At 40.4% G+C, this 21,603-nt stretch overlaps 1 protein-coding gene across 1 annotated transcript in view; it reads right to left on the reverse strand.

Annotated features, from left to right (window-relative positions):
* Positions 1-21,603, reverse strand: part of UBXN11 (UBX domain protein 11) — a 1,449,120-nt gene that overhangs the window by 193,587 nt on the left and 1,233,930 nt on the right. The window contains exon 10 of the mRNA XM_044083944.1: positions 20,123-20,267. Within this exon, the coding sequence (XP_043939879.1) occupies positions 20,123-20,267 (145 nt within the window). The remainder of the gene's footprint in view (positions 1-20,122; positions 20,268-21,603) is intronic.

Below are 21,603 nucleotides of genomic sequence, written 5' to 3' on the forward strand. Positions count from 1 at the left end.
GACAATTTTGGCAGTGCACTCATCTTGGAGTATAATGCTTGTGCAAAAATGGTAAGACAAACTATATATAAGGAATGGAATACATTTTTAGCATTTACTGACTTAGGGAAACTAAATAATGAGAAGCTAAGAGTAGTTTATAAGAATTCAAGTAATTTAAAATTTTAATTGGAAAATGGTACAAACCAAGAAGTTGAGAGATGGAGAAAAAAGGAAGGGAACGTTTAAATGTGGACATTGTCAACAGTGTGCATACATTAGCAATGCAGATAGTGTGTATTTGGAAAGCAGGGGAATCACCCTGGAAGGCAAGGATTTTAATAATTGTGACTCCTTTGGGCTTGTATATTTAGCGAAATGTCAAACCTGTGAAGCATTCTATATAGGGAAGACAGAACGCAAGCTCAGGAGAAGGGTATACGAACATATGTACGACCTAGAAACAAACAGACTAATGCATTGTATAAACGCAAAGCTGTGAAAATGCATAATATACATTTTTTGTGATAGAAACGGTGGAAAAGAGTGGCAGAGGGGGTTTATGGGAGGAATGTTTGGAGTACAGAGAATTATGGTGGCAGATAAATTTGGAGGTCAATAAGCCACCGGGTCTCAATGAACATATCGGCATAGCCCCATTATTAAAATTGAGAGTGGCAAAACTGTGATATGCATTTGCACTTTATGTGGAATTTTATCATGTTTTTACCCATGTTTTCCAGTACGTATAGTTGGTCTTTAAGCTTTTTTGTATTTGTATTTTTATTAAAAAGTTGGGTTTGTAATATGTTATGAACACAAGTGTTACACTCATTTATCAAAGGTATTGAATTTATTTTTCCCTTATATTTTCCTGTTTTTAACATTCTCTTAACTGAGTGAGGCTATACAATTTGCCTTTGGCTTACAATGCAGTTTTTATAATACCTGTAATTTCAAGATTTATCCACTAAATGGAGTATCAAGTTCATTTAAAGCAAATATTCACATTGGTAATTTTAACCATTGAGTCCTATTAAACGTGTTTCTAATAGTATTTTAACTTTATAATGTATTCTTTGTAGTCAAATGTTTTAAGGATTTTTATTTAAAACATATTTTATTCATACATAGTTATTCATCAAACATTGTAATATTAAATGTGTTTTAATTGTGGCAACACAGAGAGATACAACAAGAAAAGTTTTTGGTTTTAAACCAAATTAACCTTTCAATTAATCCACTAACCTGATCAATGTAATTAAGTGAATGGTATAAAAGCACTAGTAGTTTGAACAACCCACATCTGAGGAAGTGATTTTTAAAATGAAAATGTATAGTGGAGCGTTAATGTGTTATGTTTCTGTGGAATAAAGTGAACTGAAGTGTGCTGAGCCATCCGTGGGTTTTTTTCAGAATTTTCTAAGCTTGCCCTGCTCAGGGCTTTATTGTTTTGCCTGAAAAGTTTTATTTGGAAGCTGCTGTGAATTTTGTTTTTTCTTTGTACAGATATGTCAGAGAAAGAGAAGCCAGAATGGTGAGATATGAATATAGGAGGGGTAGGAGCAGACATCTGAGTAAGGGGGATGGTGTAAGCTATGATCACTGTGGTAAGTAAATGTAACAGAGGAAAGAAAGTTAAAAGTGCTTAAATCCAGACTGATGGTTTAGGAATTGTGTGTCTATTCTTGTGCTCAAGACATGTCTACATTTATGTGTATGCCTTTAAGAGGGGTGGGAAGTAGGTAGAGTTCTGGGTGGAGAACAGGTCCTATAAATGTAATGCTGGGGAATCATGGGTGGGAAGGAAGCATAGCGAGAAACAACTCCAGCATCAGCAGGAAGAGTCTATATCTGTAATGCTGTCAGTGGAACAATTCTATGTAATAGGAACATTACTCTAACACATGTTTTGGAAGCACAAGGGATATACTACTTCAGACTGCAGTTACAGCAGAGCTGTTTATAAGGGGTAATGTACTGCAAAACACTATGAATCTACAGGTGAGTTTTCCTCAGTTACAGTTTCATCGCAAACAAACTGAGTGCAGGAAAGTTTGCAGAGAGTGGAACAAACTAAACTTGGCTGAGACAGCAGCAATAAGAGTGCCTGACAGTAATATAATAAATATTACTTAAGTCTGTAAGCATGGGTTCTGTTGTAAGACACTGCACTGTCCCTACTATTATAAAAAATACTTATAAATAAGTTAGTCTACCAAAAATCTATCAAAAACAGCCAGAATAGCCTGTTCAAATGTAGACAGAAAAAACTTCCAGCATAAAGATCCAAAATAAGTGCCATCTATATAACATGTGACCTTACATTTCAAAAGAACAAACTTCTTTAACAGTCAGAGCAAGTCTGAAAGATAGAGTAGGATCCATGGGCAGATATGCTGAAATGGCTGATAAATACCCCTTGCTAAAGGGGTTATAAGGCCACAGGATAGTAATGATCACAAATGTTTGAGAACCAGAGATAATCCTGGATAGGGTACTATTAATAGGTACGGCACCAACTAGAAAATATGTTCCAGGGTTAACATAAGATTTCCTAGTAGCAGGATACCTTGACTCATTTAGTAACTACTACACATCCTCATGAAAAACGTGCCTAAAAGGTATCAAAATTGAACCATCCAGCCAGTTTGCTGATGTTGTTTGAGACTATAGTGTATCAAATTTCTCTTGTCTTGAGAGTAGATCCAATCTGTGAGGAATCTTGTGTGTAAGTGCCCCTTGCCAATTCCATAAGAAGGGAGAGCCAATACTACCTGGGCTAAAAGGGAGTCACCACAATGATTTTTTTAGAGAGTCCTTTTGAATATTCAGAATTACCCTGGATATCACTGGAAAGAGTGGAAATGCCCATGTGAACATTTCCAACCATGGAAATGAAAAAGCATCTGTTTCTTAGGCCTACCTGTAAGGAGTCTTGGTGCAGAATTTGTTTAGTTGTCTGATTTGAAATGAGGAAAACAGATCTTTTTGAGGAGTTTCCCACAACTGGGTAAATTTCACATAGTAAAATCGGGCCTAACCTGAAAAGAGGCTACTAGCCTAGTGGGACTAACCAGGTTAACAAAGGATACATAAAAATAAAGACCCCTCATTCAATTTTCATTCCTGAGAATCTGTCCTGGTCCTGGTCACCTTTTCTGCCATTACATGTTGATCTCACAGAATGTAAGATGCTTGGAGGGTTAAACAATGTTGAAGAGCTACCTCCCAAGACATCACAGCCAGCCTGCACAGGGGGATAAGACTTGCTGACCCCATGTTTATGTACCACATCACTGTGTTGTTGTCTGTAATGACAGATAAAGGTCCAGGGGACTACAGATGAGACAATTTGTGGCAAGGCTCACACCTAACATCTCTTTGTCATTTATGTGCTTTGGTCTATCTAAAAACTCCCACAAGCCTTTCAAATTTACCCCCATAGAAACTGTTCCCACAGCAAAATTTGAGGAATCTGTAGTTACAGACTGAATCAAGACAGGATGAGAAAAAGGGAGACCTAGAGTCATAGTAATTTGTAATCTCCACCAATGCAGTTCCTTCTTAGTAAAGTCCAAAACTGGAATCTGAAATTCTACAATATGGGAATGTTGGGTCCCCATGACTTTTTTAAACCACTGACTTTTTCTCATTTGTAACCTGGTGAGAGGAATCATGACAATCATGGAAGCCATGAACCCTAAAATCTTGAGATATTCCAGGCTAAAGTGTGAGACTGACTGGAGAAACTCGGGACAGTTTTCAGGTAAAAATCTTGGGTTAGGAAGCCTTTTGCAGAGAAGTGTCTAAAAGGTGGCCTAAAAACACAATCCTGTGTGACGGAGTCAAAAAGGATAGTTGAACATTTATCTGGAACCCCAAACTGGTAAGGAGTGAAGAAGCCCATATTAAGGACTCGTGACATTCAGCAAAAGACTCAGCAAAGATAAGCAAGTCAACTAAAAAAGAAAATACGTGCATGCCCTGCAGTTTGCAGTGAGTTGTACTGGGGCTATATAATTTGCAAACACCCTTGCAGCTATGGACAGCCCAAAGGTTAATGAAGAGAACTGATAATGTGACCCATACACAGTGACTCTCAGAAATTTTCTGATGCCTATGATCATAAAACTCAGCAGAGAAATGACTGGTATCAGACACAGTAAGGGCAGCATTTTGAATTTTGGTACTTTGGTTGAGAAAGGAAAGATCTAGAACTCTTTTTCCAGAAAGCTCTTTCTTTTGTACCAAAAACATTCTGTTTGTAGTAGAAGCCTTCCCCCTTTGGTGTAAAGGCAATGGTTCTATGACTCTAGGGTCAGCATGAGTTGAATAACTTGATGGAATAACTCTGTATGGTTGGGAGAGCAGGGAGGAATTCCTGCTGAAAGGAGGTATGAGTATCTAATGCCAAATGTAAGCCTCCTGAACCACTTTTAGTACCCATGAGTCTGAAAACAAAAATTATGCACTTACCATAGCAATAGATTGATGTTGTCTATTCTTTGTCCATTTCAACTGTGAGTGGTCAGATCTGACATGATCTGACTTCAACATTGACTAGGAAGACTTTTCTCTGGAGCTATGACTCCTCCCTTACCCGTAATCATCTGCATCCCACCTCAACATCTCAGATCAAGTTTGCAGTTTGCATTGTTTACATAAAGACATGACTAACAACTAATAAACATTCTATATGAGTAGATAACATATCCCAAGACCATAAACCCAGTATAATAAGCTCATAAAATAATTAATTATAACCTTAACCTGGTCCTCCAGAATGAGGAAATAATTTGGAGGGGGTTGGTGGGAGGGATGTGGAACTGGACGAAGAATAGTTGACATGAAGCTACATTATGGTAAGTACATAACTTTCATATCCAGTGTTGTCTATCTTCATCCGATTCAACTGTGGGACAGATGCTCAAGCTCTAAAGCCTGGGTGGATTCATGGAAGAACATTTGGAGAATGGTGGAGCCACTGGATGAACAAAATCTTGATTGTTCATTCAGTTTGTAATGGGAAATAAAGTGTATACATCCTGAGAGCCAACGGGATAAAGTAACTTTGGAAACTGCTTTTCCCAATTACTGTTTTGAGAAGGACAAAAACAAACTGATCAGATTTCCTGAAGGTGCTTGTTCTGTGGAGGTAAAAATGTAACTGCTGGTAAACGTCTAAAGTATGTAAGATGTACTCTCCTCTACTGGAGAACTTCGGGAAGAAAACTGGTAGATGAATAGATTAATTTAAGTTTGATTCAGGTGCCACTTTATGTAGAAGGGAAGGATTAGTTCTCCAAAAACCCTGTCCTTATGGATAATCGGACAGGGAGGTTTAGCAGAAAGAAATTCTCTTGGCAGATGTAATCTCTACCAGGAAAACAGTCTTCCAAGACAGAAATTTGATATCTGCTATTGCTGCTGGCTCAAATGAGGGTTCTGTCAATGTTTGTAGCATAATAGTAATGTCCCATGGAGGCAATGGATCTCTAATAGGTGGTCTGAGAAGAAAGGTCCCCTTTAGGAAGGCTTTTGAAATCTTAATAATTCTGAAAGGAACTTTAAGATGGTGGGAACCTTAGCTGAGAATGGGTCTAATCCTCTAGAATTAGCCCATATGGAAAATCTTCTCCATTTACTGTAGTAGATTTTAGTGCTACAAACTTTCTGCAAAGCTGTCAGAATATTAACCACTGCAGGGGACAGCCTGGCATCTCTGGCTATTCTCAAAATTGGAGAAACCAAGCAGTTAGTTTCATGGACGTCTGATTGGAAGGATAAGACAGAAGATCTGGAAAACAGTATAGCATCAAGGGACGATGAACTAGCAGAGGCCACAGGAAGAGGAACTACATTTGTTGCGGTCAAAAGGGGGCTATGAGGATTACTCTGGCTTTGCACATCCTTGCTTTCTGTAGAAATGTGTTCATTAGCAGAAGGGGAGGAAAGGCATACAAGAGTCCCTGAGGCTAATCTCCAGAATGTTGATGTGAAGATTCACCTCTGTTTGTAACCAGAAGGCTTGGACAGTTTTTTTTCTTGAAATGCCCCCCCTAACCCTAGAGAGAGACGTCTGCGGTCACCACCGCTGTTAGGGTATCCCTCACAAAAGGAAGTTATCCACCATGGTACATGATTTCTGTAAACTGAAGTGATCTTTATCTTTGTTTGGAGAGGGTGAAGATTCTAAGACTATTGTACAGCTAGTGTTCATTGAAGAACTCTCATATGGAATCTTGCTAAGGGTATCAACAGCATAGTGGCTGCCATTAGGCCTAGCATCCGATGTATTAAGTTTTACTGGGGGACGTAAGATGACTTAGTGGAACTGAAGCTGTCATCTGGATGGAAAATGCTCTGCAAGGGGATTGGCTGACTATTTGAGAAACTGTATTTAGATGGCATCTGATGAACTTTAGTTTTTGTCTAAGGGTGAGTTGACACTTGTCCCAGATGATGGCAATACCAAGCTTCTCTGAAGTAACTGGAGCAAGAGGTCTCTGTGTTAACATAGTGTTAATCTCACAGTAGCTGTTAGGAAACAATCGTCTAGATATGAGAAGACCTGGATCCCCAGCAGATGGAGTTGTGCTGCTATTACTGTCATTACCTTGGTGAACACTCTGGGGGCTGTGATGAGACTGAAGGGCAGAGCTCTGAACTGGTAATGATTCTCTCCTAACTGGAAATGTAGAAATCTCCTTGAACATCTCTCCATCTTTATATGACAGTATGCATCCTTGAGATCTGTCGAGCACACCCATGTGCCCTTCCTGAACAGAGACAAAATGGACTGAACTGTGACCCTCCAAAATTTTGTGTGTTTTACGAAGTCATTTAGATAACTTGTATCCAAATGGGAGAAAGGACTCTGTCTTCTCTGGACCTAAAAAAAACCCTGAGTAGACACTGGATCCTTGCTGGTCTTTGGGGACCAGTTGGATGACTCTTTTCTTCTAGTAGCTTTGAAACCTCTGCTGGTACCAGGTCCTGCTGACTGGGTGGAACACTGGGAACTATTCTCCTTCATTTTGAGTAAAGGTAAAATGGAATTTTGAGGCCTCTGGAAATGATATCTTGCTCCCAGGAATCTGTTGTTATGCTCTGTCACTCTGAGAGGTGCACATACAAATGTATCCCCCTGACTGCCTCTAGAGTGTGGCAGTTGGGCAACCTCTCAGAGACGATAAAAAGGGTTTCTCAGTGAAAGGACCTCTGAAACACTGATTCTGCAATCAGTTTCTGCCTCTTGGGCAATGTCCATTTTGATGTCCTCCCCCACTACCACAGGGAGGCCTACCATCACTTGGTAGCATTCTTGCCATTTCTTAAACCACATCTTCTTCCCAGACCTCTGATTCCCGGAAAAGTTCTCTGAGGAGTGGAGAATCAGATGTTGATAGCAGAGAGGGTCTTACCATCTTGCTGACTTCTACCTAAAGTCTTTTTCACCTTGGGTCTGAATAAGGTGGACTCAAAGGGAACATTAATGAAAGATGTCTTGAAACTTTCTGTGAAGTCACAAAGATTCATCCAAGTATGTCAGTGGATAATAATGCCATGCCTGTTGCTCTCACTGTACCGTCAACTGCATTGGAAATTAACTGCAGGGCTACAATAGATGATGATTGCATGGTTGATAGCTGAGATTCCACCTTTTTCTGGATATCTGCAAGCAAAACATCTTCAAGAGATTTGGAAATCTCCTTAGCCATATCCCTCCGAAATTAAGTAACATGAGCTAGGTAGTTCAGCACCTGCACCTGCAAGCAAAGGACACCAAAGCATAGCTACATTATGCAAAATGATGTAGTGCCCTGGACTCCTTGTTGGGGGGGGGGGGGGTGGACTGAAATGCTCTTTTCTGAGAGTTCTTTTTTAGTCACTGCAGGTACCACCATTTTATCTGCAAGTGTCCCCTTGCTCCAGTGTTTTCTATCAGCAGGTGCAGATACAATTTTATATTTCTTAGGAATGGCTTCCACCATGTCTAGGTCCTTCCATGCCTGTTGTGCCATTAGGTCAACTAAAGGGTCAATGGACAGAACTGCCCAGGATGTTGACGGGCTGGAACCAAAGGCCTCCAGGAATACAGACTCTTCTGCAGAAGGCTCAACAGTGGATAATCCCCCCTTCTTAGTTCATAGGTTCACAGGTGTTTAGTAGGCTAATGACCACAAGGGCCTTTTTAAGTCTAGCCATGCATCCCAAATCTCTGACAAGTTTTGATACCCTTGATAAGTGTAAGCAGGAGCTTGGGAGATGAAGCATTTAAAAACAGGGGACTGGGAGATGAACCATGTACAGGTTGCATGTGTCCATTACAGACATATGTGCTCCACCAAATCAAGAATTTCACAGAAGGCGACATCTTCAGGTGGGGACCTGGGGGATCATTCTCCTTCATCAAAGTCTGTGTCATCAGTGATGGACTCCGGAGATGAGTTGATGTGTTTTCACTTACACGTTTGTTTACAGTGTACCTACTCTGTGTGAACATCAGAGGGTTCTGAATCAGACAGGGAGCTTATTATGTAAGCATCCTGGAGTCTAGGTTCCTTCTGTCCCTGTCTAACAGAGTGACAATAGAGGGAGACAGCTTTAGCATGGAGCTTGGGTGGTGCCGGTCTGGATGAAGGCAGCTTATCCCTTGCAGTCGAAAGGACCCTCTGAAATGGCTCGAAAGCTGAAGATACTATTGGTTCCAAGGAACTCCTTAGCTTTAAACTTGGAAGAGACCACTCAGAACCAAAGCACCATGACACTGAGAGATAAGGATGGCTCACAGAGTCTTAGTGTCGACACCTCCTCCCAATCCCCAGAGCCAATGACTTGGCCTTGACAGGTTCAGAATGGAACTTGGGTGGTGCCAGTCTGGGTGAACGCAGCTTATTCCTTGCAGTGGAAAGGACTCTCTGAAGTGGCTTGAAAGCTGAAGATACTATAGGTTCCAAGGAACTCCTTGGCTTTAAACTTAGAAGAGACAACTCGGAACCAAAGCACTGAGCCACCGATAGGGGCTCAGAGAGAGTCTCAGTGTTGACACTTCCTCCCAGTCCCCAACGCCAAAGACTCAGCCTTGAGGTTCCGACAGCTTTGAGGCCAACAGAGGAAGAGATTCAGTTGGGGTCAAATTACAGAATGGTATTGGTTCTGACCTAGTTACCTTTGGACAAAACAGCACCAAAGAAATGGAATCTGAAGATCAGACCTGTTTCGTAATTTATAATGGAGGAGTAGTTGGTGCTGTACTCAGTATGTTCAATGGTGATGGTACAGAGAGAATTCTGAGATGAATCTGAGCTCTTAGAAATCTCATCACCCTGTCGATGTCTGGTTTTGAAAGGCACCTGCAAGATCCAGTGGAGAAAGCTAAAGATGAAGGTCTGGAAGGTCTCTTGTTCTGTAATATTGCTGAATGCAGCCTAGGACTCACCGATTCAAGTGAGAACCAGGGCCAATCATGAGGCAAATGGATCTGAGAAGCCTATGGATCTGAATGCTGTTCAGATCCAATTCTGGAGTAGAAGTCAGATCCAGTAATCTTTTTCTTGACTTCCCTTGTTTGCCAGTATCCATATCTTTACCCTTAGATTTCTCTTTAGATTTAGATGTCTCTGATCTCTACTCCTCTTCTCCTCCTTAGCTGTTTGAGAAGCAGAGGTGGAAGGAGATGGTTCAGCAAGGAAGAAACCTTTAACTATTAATTTTTCTTTTCTCTGTTGAAGAGCCCTAGCACTGAAAGAAGTGCAAGCCTGGCAAGAATTCTCTAAGTTCTCTGCTCCCAGACAGTAGACATATTTCTGGTGAGGGTCTTGTGGAGGCAGCTTATGGCTGGACTCTGATAATTTTTTAAAGCCTTGGATCTCTGACATATTGGACCCTGTTGCTAAACTAACTAGGCACAAACAAAAACAACACTATCTAAATACTACTAATAACAACCTAACATAACTTATCGGCCTATGACTTAGTAAGTTAGAACTTTAACTAAACAACAAGCTTACTAACTTAACTAACTAACTAACTAACTAACTAACTAACTAACTAACTAACTAACTAACTAACTAACATGAAAATATATATCTTATCTTATTTTATCTAAGCTTAACATTAAAGAGAGGAAACAGAAAAGGATGTAATGCCTTGGTAAACCAACATGAGAAATGAAACCCTTGAAGATGCGTCTGAAATCTTCCATGGCAAACAAGATTTGGAGTGTATGGGCAGAGGGTGGAGTTGGATCTCCATTGCAAAGCTTTCCTAGTTGGTGGCAAGGTCAAATCCCTTTGGATTTGGCAGCCCATAGTTGAATCGGATGAAGACCGACAACACTGGATCAAACTATTGCCAAAGAGGAAGATTGAGAGACAGTTTTAGTAGCAGATTTAGAGACGTTGGGACAGAAGACACAGATATGTGTCTCAGAAGATCCCCATGCTCTGGAACAGGCTCCCCATCCATGTGAAGCATAGTTTATCCCTAACCATATTTAAGCATAACCATGACCAGTGGATGGGAAATTGGAAATTCATCCTGGCCCCCATGCCTCTCTTAAATGGAGGCAGACAGTAATGACCAAATTAACACCCTCCCACATAACTTTTAGAAACTTCCTAATATACCTCCTCCTAATAAATGCCCCTGATACATAGGGTCACAAATGGGTTGGAGTACATGGCTAGGCTTATAAAAGCTCCGGTATTCGTTAGCCTAGTATACACCTATAAACCTATGAAGGGGTAAGAATACTGGCATAGTCATTCTGAATGTGTATTCTGTCCCTTTTTTTGAAAGGATCCCTGTTTTTTATTGTACTCCTCCTGGCATCTTTTTTTTTGGCTCCTTGTTAGCCAACAGATGGCAGGGATCATTGACTTTGTATTTTGAAGGAAGCAGAGGGTTTACACGATTTATTATGAGGGACTTGAAAAATATTAGAAACTCCACAAATACATTTCTCTCTTTTATCAAACTGTTAGAAAGGCCAAAAATAACCTCCTTATCTAAAATACAATCTAAAATCCAAGACTTTACCTCATCAAAACACTTTACATACCCAGGCATAATTTTTCAAAACATCAGCAGTAGCTCTAGACAGAGAATCTGCAAAATCAGACACACTTTTCAAAGCATATTTAGATACCTGAGACAGGTCAAAAACAATAGAATTCTGACAGGACCTACCTTCTGACGGGAGTGGTCAGAGAAATCCCTCAAGTTGTCTAAAAAAAAATCATAAACTTCCACATATCGGTTTGGAAGTTAAGGATTCTGTAGGCTAAAGTGGAGGAAGAGAAAATTCTCTTATCAAGTATTTCTAATACTTTACCTTCTTTGTCCACATGGTAAGGGTTCAAATTAACCCGTCCTCTACGTCCAGCTGGCAAAGAAGTAGAAATGACTGATGGATCATGTTTACAATGAGAAAATAGAAATTTGTTAGTCTGAAGTACTTTATAAAGTCTGTCTGCCTTTTTAGGAAACGAAGGCCGACAGGGTTAATGCATCTAAGACATCCTCCAAGGCTTGCATAATAAGATGAATGGGTGTAGCATCTGGTATATCCACTTGCAGTGCATCATAATATCTCCTCAAAGCACGAGGAACATCAATTTGTTCCCACAAAAAAAAAAATTAATCATTTATCATGGAAACAGTATCTGAAAGGAAAACCCCTCTAAAGGAGAAGGACAGGCAAACTTCTCTTTAAATCAGAGTCAGAGACTGAGAATCAGAATGAGGTGAATTCCTGACTATTTATTTCAGAATTACCTGACATAATTAACTTATTTTTTCCCCAGTTTAACTTCTGGTTTGGAAATCTGATCTCCAAGATTAAAGGTTTGCAGTACACACCTGTCCAAAGTAAGAAAATCATCCTCATGAACAGGCAAAATGTCTTTAGATGAGCCATGTCTAATCTTTTGTTTCTTTTTCCTAAGACCATCCTTGAAAGAAAACTAACTGAGAGATGGCACTTCATCATGGGAAAAAGGTTTCTCTTCCCAGCCATCCAGAGAAGAACCTCCTGGAGAAACTCTCAGACTCTAAGAAGATGGTTCTCCTATGCCCAGACTCGATGCTGGAACAGCTACAGAAGACATGGCTAACCCTCCTGGTCCATGGTAGAATTCAGAGAAATCAGTGCGTGGACTGAGGAATAAAGAATGGCCACTGTGGAGTCACGCATCAGTGGCTGAGGCATTGTCTGAGCCTGCTGTGTAGGCAAGGATTCCTTAGTTTGATGTGTTTTCTTTTTTAGGTACAGTGGGAGAAGAAAGAGCAGGACCGGAGTAAAAATCCATGTTGTAGCCAAGGAAGAAGCCTGATTATCAGTGCTGTTGGAAGGAGTTAGTTGGAAGGTAAGTTGTCAGAGTAGTGCTCACAAGCAGAAGACACACACACACACACACACACACACACACACACACACACACACACACACACACACACACACACACGCATGCATGCACGCACGCACACACACACACACACACACACACACACACACACACACACACACACACACACACACACACACACACACATACACACACACACACCTACACTTCCTCTCACAGTCTCAAGAAAGCTTTGTCACAGAAAGTGCACCGACAGAAATAAAGTCAGTGCACTTTCTGTGACAAGGCTTTCTTGGGACAATAAAAGGAAAAAATTGCTGGCCAGGACCAAGAAGGAACAGGTGCCAAATTGGAAGCAATCTCTTGTTGGCCTAAACAGGCAAATAAGGATATTAGTGAAGTCCTCTAAAGCTAACTTCGAGTCCAAATTAGCCACACCTGCTAAGCACAATCATAAGGCCTTCTTCACATACGCCTGCAATCTAAGGAAAGACACCCAAATCTGTTCAGAACTGATGGTCAAGGACACCACATCCACAAATGCTGTGGATATAGCCAACCTGCTGGCAGGCAGGTTCAGTGAAAAGTTCAACCCTCTGCCCCCCACCAATAATCCAGGATATCCCCAGCACCTTCCTCCACTCCTTATCTCTAGGGAACAAGTCATTACCACCCTCTCCAAAGCTAAAAACACAGCCACCACAGGACCCGATAACATCCCAGGCTGCATCCTGAATCAACTTAGGCAGGAACTTACAGCACCATTAGGCACCCTATTCAAGCAAAACCTGAGTACTGGTTTCATCCCAGCTGAGTGGAGGATGGCGACCATCATCACTCTCTACAAAGGTGGAGTGTCCACCAATCCAGGCAAATATAGACCCATCAGCCTAACTAGCCTGATTTGCAAGGCCATGGAACGCAATATTATGGACCACATTAACAAGGACATTGACAGCCTCCAAATGCTTGATTCCACACAGTGTGGTTTAGTCAAGGGGAGATTATGCCTGTTAAATATGGTAGACTTCTTTGAGTCAGTCATCAATGCCATGGACGAGAGGAAGATAATCCACACTGCCTACCTTGACCTTGCCAAGGCCTTCAACACTATTCCCCACTCAGGCATAATAGATAAACTATCCCAGCTTGGCATAAATTCGTATGTGACCAGATGGGTAGCTAATTGTCTCACTGACAGAACTCACTCAGTCAAAACAGGGGAAGCTACCTCAAGTAGTAGACCCCATAACAAACGGCGTACCCCAGGGTATGGTCTTGGAGCCCCTGCTGTTTGGGACATACTTCTCTGACGTCATGCCAAAACCAGAAGTCTATGGTTGACCAAGTTTGCAGATGATTGCAAGCTGGCCACTGTCATCAACTTCCCTAATGATGTAGACATACTACAAGCGGGTCTCACCCAGACAAATAACTGTTGCCAGCAACACAACCTCAAACTAAATGCCAAAAAAATGCATCATGAATCCCAGTGGCAAAAGTGATGTCTCCACAAATTATTACATTAATAACAATGTCCTAAGCACACAAGCAGTTGTGAGGGACCTGGACACGCAAGTTGACAGCAATCTAACTTTTGACCACCATGTTGCCTCCAATGTACGCAGAACTTTTTACATGGCTCACCTCATTAGTAAGGGTATTTCTTCAATGAACAAGGGAGTCATAACTTTCCTGTATTCATCCCTTATCAGGTCCATCATTGAGTATAATGCTCCTTTTGTGAATGTGTAGTCTGTCCCTTTTTCTGGAAGGATCCCTGTTTTTTATTGTACTCCTCCTGGCATCTTTTTTTTTTGGCTCCTTGTTAGCCAACAGATGGCAGGGATCATCGACTTTGTATTTTGAAGGAAGCAGAAGGTTTTGACGATTTATTATGAGGGACTTGAAAAATATTAGAAACTCCACAAATACATTTCTCTCTTTTATCAAACTGTTAGCAGAAAGGCCAAAAATAACCTCCTTATCTAAAATAAAGTCTAAAATCTTAGACTTTACCTCATCAAAACACTTTACATACCCAGGCATAAGTTTTCTAAACAGCAGCAGTAGCTCTAGACAGAGAATCTGCAAAATCAGACACACTTTTCAAAGCATATTTAGATACCTGAGACAGGTCAAAAACAATAGGATTCTGATAGGACCTACCTTCTGACGGGAATGGCCAGAGAAATCCCTCAAGCTGTCTACACAAAAAAAATCATAAACTTCCACATATCGGTTTGGAAGTTAAGGATTCTGTAGGCTAAAGTGGAGGAAGAGAAAATTCTCTTATCAAGTATTTCTAATACTTCACCTTCTTTGTCCACATGGTAAGGGTTCAAATTAACCCATCCTCTACATCCAGCTGGCAAAGAAGTAGAAATGACTGATGGATCATGTTTACAATGAGAAAACAGAAATTTGTTAGTCTGAAGTACTTTATAAAGTCTGTCTGCCTTTTTAGGAAACGAAGGCCGACAGGGTTAATGCATCTAAGACATCCTCCAAGGCTTGCATAATAAGATGAATGGGTGTAGCATCTGGTATATCCACTTGCAATGCATCATAATATCTCCTCAAAGCACGAGGAACATCGATTTGTTCCCACAAAAAAAAATTAATCATTTATCATGGAAACAGTATCTGAAAGGAAAACCCCTCTAAAGGAGAAGGACAGGCAAACTTCTCTTTAAATCAGTCAGAGATTGAGAATCAGAATGAGGTGAATTCCTGACTCTATTTATGTCAGAATCACCTGACATAATTAACTTATTTTTTTTCCCCAATTTAACTTCTGGTTTGGAAATCTGATCTCCAGAATTTGCAGTACACACCTGTCCAAGGTTAGAAACTCATCCTAATGAACAGGCAAAATGTCTTTAGATGAGCCATGTCTAATCTTTTGTTTCTTTTTCCTAAGACCATCCTTGAAAGAAAACTAACTGAGAGATGGCACTTCATCATGGGAAAAAGGTTTCTCTTCCAGCCATCCGGAGAAGAACCTCCTGGAGAAACTCTTAGACTCTAAGAAGATGGTTCTCTCATGCCCAGACTGGATGCTGGAAAAGCTACAGAAGACATGGCTAACCCTCCTGGTCCATGGTAGAATTCAGAGAAATCAGTGCGTGGACTGAGGAATAAAGAATGGCCACTGTGGAGTCACTCATCAGTGGCTGAGGCATTGTCTGAGCCTGCTGTGTAGGCAAGGATTCCTTAGTTTGATGTGTTTTCTTTTTTAGGTACAGTGGGAGAAGAAACAGCAGGACCGGAGTAAAAATCCATGCTGTAGCCAAGGAAGAAGCCTGATTACCAACGCTGTTGGAAGGAGTTAGTTGGAAGGTAAGTTGTCAGAGTAGTGCTCACAAGCAGAAGACACACACACACACACACACACACACACACACACACACACACACACACACACACGCACACGCACACACACACACACACCTACACTTCCTCTCATAGTCTCAAGAATGCCTTGTCACAGAAAGTGCACTGACAGAAATAAAGTCAGTGCACTTTCTGTGACAGGGCTTTCTTGGCACAACAAAAGGAAAAATTGCTGGCCAGGACCAAGAAGGAACAGGTGCCAAATTGGAAGCAATCTCTTGCTGGCCTAAACAGGCAAATAAGGGTATTAGTGAAGTCCTCCAAAGCTAACTTCGAGTCCAAATTAGCCACACCTGCTAAGCACAATCATAAGGCCTTCTTCACAAATGCCTGCAATCTAAGGAAAGACACCCAAATCTGTTCAGAACTGATGGTCAAGGACACCACATACACAAATGCTGTGGATATAGCCAACCTGCTGGCAGGCTGGTTCAATGAAAACTTCAACCCTCTGCCCCCCACCAATAATCCAGGATATCCCCAGCACCTTCCTCCACTCCTTATCTCTAGGGAACAAGTCATTACCACCCTCTCAAAAGCTAAAAACACAGCCTCCATAGGACCCGATAACATCCCAGGCTGCATCCTGAATCAACTTAGGCAGGAACTTACAGCACCATTAGGCACCCTATTCAAGCTAAACCTGAGTACTGGTTTCATCCCGGCTAAGTGGAGGAAGGCCACCATCATCACTCTCTACAAAGGTGGAGTGTCCACCAATCCAGGCAATTATAGACCCATCAGCCTAACTAGCCTGATTTGCAAGGCCATGGAACGCAATATTATGGACCACATTAACAAGGACATTGAAAACCTCCAAATGCTTGATCCCACACAGTGTGGTTTTGTCATGGGGAGATTATGCCTGTTAAATATGGTAGACTTCTTTGAATCAGTCATCAAAGCCATGGACGAGAGGAAGATGATCCACACTGCCTACCTTGACCTTGCCAAGGCCTTCAACACTATTCCCCACTCAGGCATAATAGATAAACTATCCCAGCTTGGCATAAATTCGTATGTGACCATATGGGTAGCTAATTGTCTCACTGACAGAACTCACTCAGTCAAAACAGGGGAAGCTACCTCAAGTAGTAGACCCCATAACAAACGGCGTACCCCAGGGTTCGGTCTTGGAGCCCCTGCTGTTTGGGAAATACTTCTCTGACATGCATGCCAAAACCAGAAGTCTATGGCTGACCAAGTTTGCAGATGATTGCAAGCTGGTCACTGCCATCAACTTCCCTAATGATGTAGACATACTACAAGCGGGTCTCACCCAGACAAATAACTGTTGCCAACAACACGACCTCAAACTAAATGCCAAAAAAATGCATCATAAATCCCAGTAGCAAAAGTGACGTCTCCACAAATTATTACATTAATAACAATGTCCTAAGCATACAAGCAGTTGTGAGGGACGTGGGCACCCAAGTTGACAGCAATCTAACTTTTGACCACCATGTTGCCTCCAATGTACGGAGAGCTTTTTACATGGCTCACCTCATTAGTAAGGGTATTTCTTCAATGAACAAGGAAGTCATAACTTCCCTGCATTCATCCCTTATCAGGTCCATCATCGAGTATAATGCCCCTTTTAGCATGTACCTCGGAAAGTACATGCAGCAGCTGGAGAAACCACAGAGGTTCCTGACCTGGAGAATCCAGGGCTTCAAAAATCTATTCTACATGGATAGGCTAAAAACCCTGTCCCTCTACTCCATCTCATACAGATCTTCAGAGGTGATCTATGCCTGGCATATAGAGCAATCTCTGACTCCACCTTGATGAAACTGCTGCATACAAGCCAAACTCCACTTGTGTGACCCGTGTGCAAAACCTCAACTTGGTCTGCGACATCAATAGGACTTGCTGGTGGGACAGATTTGTCTCCCAGAGACTCCACCATCTATGGAAAAGACTCCCTGTCCATGTCAAGCAGAGTACTTCATTATCCCTCTTTAAGATGAACCTGGTTGACTGGATGGGAAAAGAAAGAAAATACATCCCTGAGATTCCATCTGTGTCCCTGCTGGGCAGGGGCATTGGGTGCTGACTTGTGAGAACATGGGCTAATTTATTGTCTAGGTTTATAAGGGCCTCAGGGCCAGTACCCTGGCAACTTGCTATGATCCTATGAAGGTAAGTTGTCACAAAGTACACACAAGCACCAATGAACCTATGAAGGTAAGTTGTCACAAAGTATACACAAAGTATGCACAAGCACCAAATCACTGAAAGTACTCTAAGAGTCTTAAAAACACATCCAATATAAAGTAAAATCTCACAAAGCTGTGTATTTTCTTAATAAAACAGCCCCCTCCTAAATTCAATAATAAGCCTAAATATAAAAATAGCAGTTTCTTTTGAGAAACTTCTGATACTAATAAAATTGCCAGTTTCACTAAAAAGGGAAACCACTTTAGTTATAAATCACACTAAAATTAAAAAGGCAATATTTTCTCTGAGGAATAGTTCTTCTACGGGGATTTATCTGACAGAAATTAATCTTGTAGCTGATTGCTAGTCCTTTGAAGCCTCACAGCTGTTTTCTCTTGCAGCAGCAAGAAAGCACTGAAGGTTTACTGCATTCTGGCTGCAGATTCCCACTCTGGCCTTGTGCATCAACGGTTAGAGTGAAGGTGTGGAGGGGATCCAAAGCTTTGTGAAGACTGGCCAGTTGTATCCTGGGAAAGATACAACCTAACTAGCTTAGGCTACTGCAGAAGTGAAAATAATGAACATTATTAGCAATGTCCTTGGGGGTCAAAGAAGGAGGTACCATTTGAGATACGCTATTTCTAATTGTATTTTACTTCTAATCTTCCTAATACAGCTGAAAAAGGGCTTATTTACATCTTTTGAATCCTAAGTTCATAGTTAGCCTCACATTTACTAATGGTAAGTTTAAGAAACGTATACTTATCAGTTTTAAACCCCTTTTATAATGAAGAAGTGGACATATTTTAATGATGACCATGAACTTTTTTATTACAGAGTTTATTGATATGGTAACCATATTAGTTTAGTTTTAAACTTGCCATTATGTTTACTGCGGACTAGTGCCGATACCGCAATGCATCTAAACAGGAGGTAGTAAAATTCAGAGCAATAAGCAGCAGCCTCAGTTACAAGATTTGTTGTGGAGCTACACTATTTGTGATTGTCATGAAGTTCAGTAAATATTAAACAATTTGTCTTTGAGTAATCAATAAATATAGAGGAGCTATCAGGGGCCACAAAACAGGTTTTCTTACAGAAGATCACAGCAAGATGGTCAGATTTGACTAGGGTGGGTGTTATAAATGGGCTGATGTGCAACTGGAAGACATGTTTGTGAGGGTAAGATCGAGAAGATTAATAATTCTAGTGGGTGGGGGGACAATTTGGTGAAGTGTACTGGCATTTACAAAGTCCAGAAGTGTCTGGGCATAAATGTTGGCAGTAAATATTTTCCAGTTTATGTGTGGATAGTTGAAGTCACCCACAAGAAAGGTATTTGGTTTAACTGCTTACATTTCTAACCAATTAAGGTACTTTAAACTGTAACTATACAAATGCTGATGTCCTTAAGGTTAAGGAAAGCCTTAAATTCTAAGAATTTGTTGTTTAGGCTTTTTACATTCAGCAGTACTACATTGATATTATCCAAATTGGAGTTTATTATGTTGGGGATGTGTATCAGGTGAACTCTACCTAAAAAAGGCATTATGGCGGAAGGAAAATTTTTAGCCAATATGTAAAAACCAAGGGACAAAAGATGCAGGCTATCCCTGGCACAGCAGGTGGGACTATTGATCATTTCATCTCATGCAGACACATACTGTAGTCCTTAAGAATGACACCAATTTACTAGTTAATTATTTTATCCTTGAATTTAGGCATCCTTCTAGTAATGGTAGAATGCTGCTCAATACCAGGGCCTTTTCCTCTTCGAAGACATCAGCAGAAAGAGCAACAGTATCTCTCTGCAACATCCAGAGAGAGGAATGACTAAAATTATTCAACCACATATGGGTAACTACAAGGTCATAACTGTATCTGAGTCAGTGCAGACCTAAAGACTCTAGTGACATCCTTATTCCTTGCACTAGACTAGCACTTGGATGTCTTCACTCTTTTAAAGGAGTGTTTGAAAAATGTTTTAAAGATAAATGCAAGGAATATTGTAACCTACATACAAGAAACAAGTATAGCAAGAGAAATTCAGCAGGAACAAAATATTCACTAATATTTATGAATAAGTTCATGAATAAATATTTGGAAGGGGAAACAATCCAAAGCATTACATATAAACAGATTTTGCTTAACTCTGATATTTTCTGAAATAAAATATTTGTGAGTCCTTCACCAAAGCAAAATTCTTCATTTACCTGGAACCTCACTAGTTTGTGTAATGGACATAAAGCTGTCATCCTTCTCCAAGTTACTGATCTGTCCATCAACCGTTTGTCCACCTCCTGGAAACATGTTCCATAAACTTTTTTCACTGAATACCACATTGCGGTTATCAGTCACCTAAAATGAATGACAAAATGTATATTCTTTAAAGAAAATTACTCTCAAATATGCCTGAAAACTTCCTCTTTCCTCTAGAAATACATAAATGACAGACTATTAAGAAAGCCAGTGCATATTTAAAAAAAAAATTAAAGTAGTATTTAGTTATATAATGGACTGCTAAGCCATTTTAGAAGCATCCAAGTTTCCCCATACATACAAATATAGTATGCTTTTTTATTGCATACCTTTACTTTTAAATCAAAACTAATTTAAAATTACAGTTGTCCAGATTTTTAAAATTATTCCACCTGAACACGTGTTACAAATTTAGTCCAAGTGTGAAAAAAATGATGAAGTCTGCAGCAAAAATATTCATGCTTATACGTACAGAAGTGAAGCAATAAATATTTACTTAATATCTGCAAGAAGCATTTAAATGGAAACAATAAAATCAGAACTTATTACAGTACTGCCCAGTAATGTTTTTTTTTATCTGATTTTTGTTAAATATTTAGGTGCTATAGACCATTAGATGTATATTTTCAGGTAGAGTATAGGCATTCAAAGTTGTAGAAGTGAAAAAGTGTCTAAATGCAGACAAGAAAATCACATGCTTGGCAAAATTCCTAATTTTTGTGTTAAGTATCAGAGCATTAGACGAACAACTCCATTTATTTTGCTCAGCATTTCATTACATATGGATACTAGCCCTGTAAAGGCATAGTCCACTGACTAGATTATACAGTTATACAGAACACCACTTGGAAGGCTAACGACTGACCATCTGGGATGACAATCACTTCTTCTGTGGATAAAACTTATTATCCTAGAATGTATGGAGGAATTATATTCTCTCTTGGAGACAAAACCCTACCTGTCAGCCATAAGAAAACGTACCTAATCATGACAGAAATAATACTGGAGCCCTCCCCTTATTCAAATGTAATAATATGTAGGTAGGATCAGCCTATACCAGAAACATGAGTGTGAAATGATATAACAGAAGCTTTTCTCAGAAACTTGTACATAATATTGTTGCTTGACTTTACCAGTTAATCAGTGAGTGTTAACATCATATAAATTGTGGGAGGGTGGCCTAATGGTTAAGGTGTTTGTCTTTCAAACACAAGGTGCAGGGTTTGAGTCTCACAAGGGATAATTGGCTAGGCTTAAAATGTCTCACAAAGGCAGTTAGCTTAGTACTAGCCGATGAACCTATGAACCAATTAGTAGATGTACAAAGCAACAAAATGACTTTCACAGCTATTTCCATTCTTAATCCAATTTCATTCTTAATTAAAAAAAAATGCAAAGGCTTGCTGGGTTGTAAATTTCTCAACATCCATACCAC

The sequence above is a fragment of the Protopterus annectens genome, chromosome 1.part1 (assembly GCF_019279795.1).
Source record: "Protopterus annectens isolate FY-2018-M chromosome 1.part1, PAN1.0, whole genome shotgun sequence".
NCBI classification, from domain to species: domain Eukaryota; kingdom Metazoa; phylum Chordata; order Ceratodontiformes; family Protopteridae; genus Protopterus; species Protopterus annectens.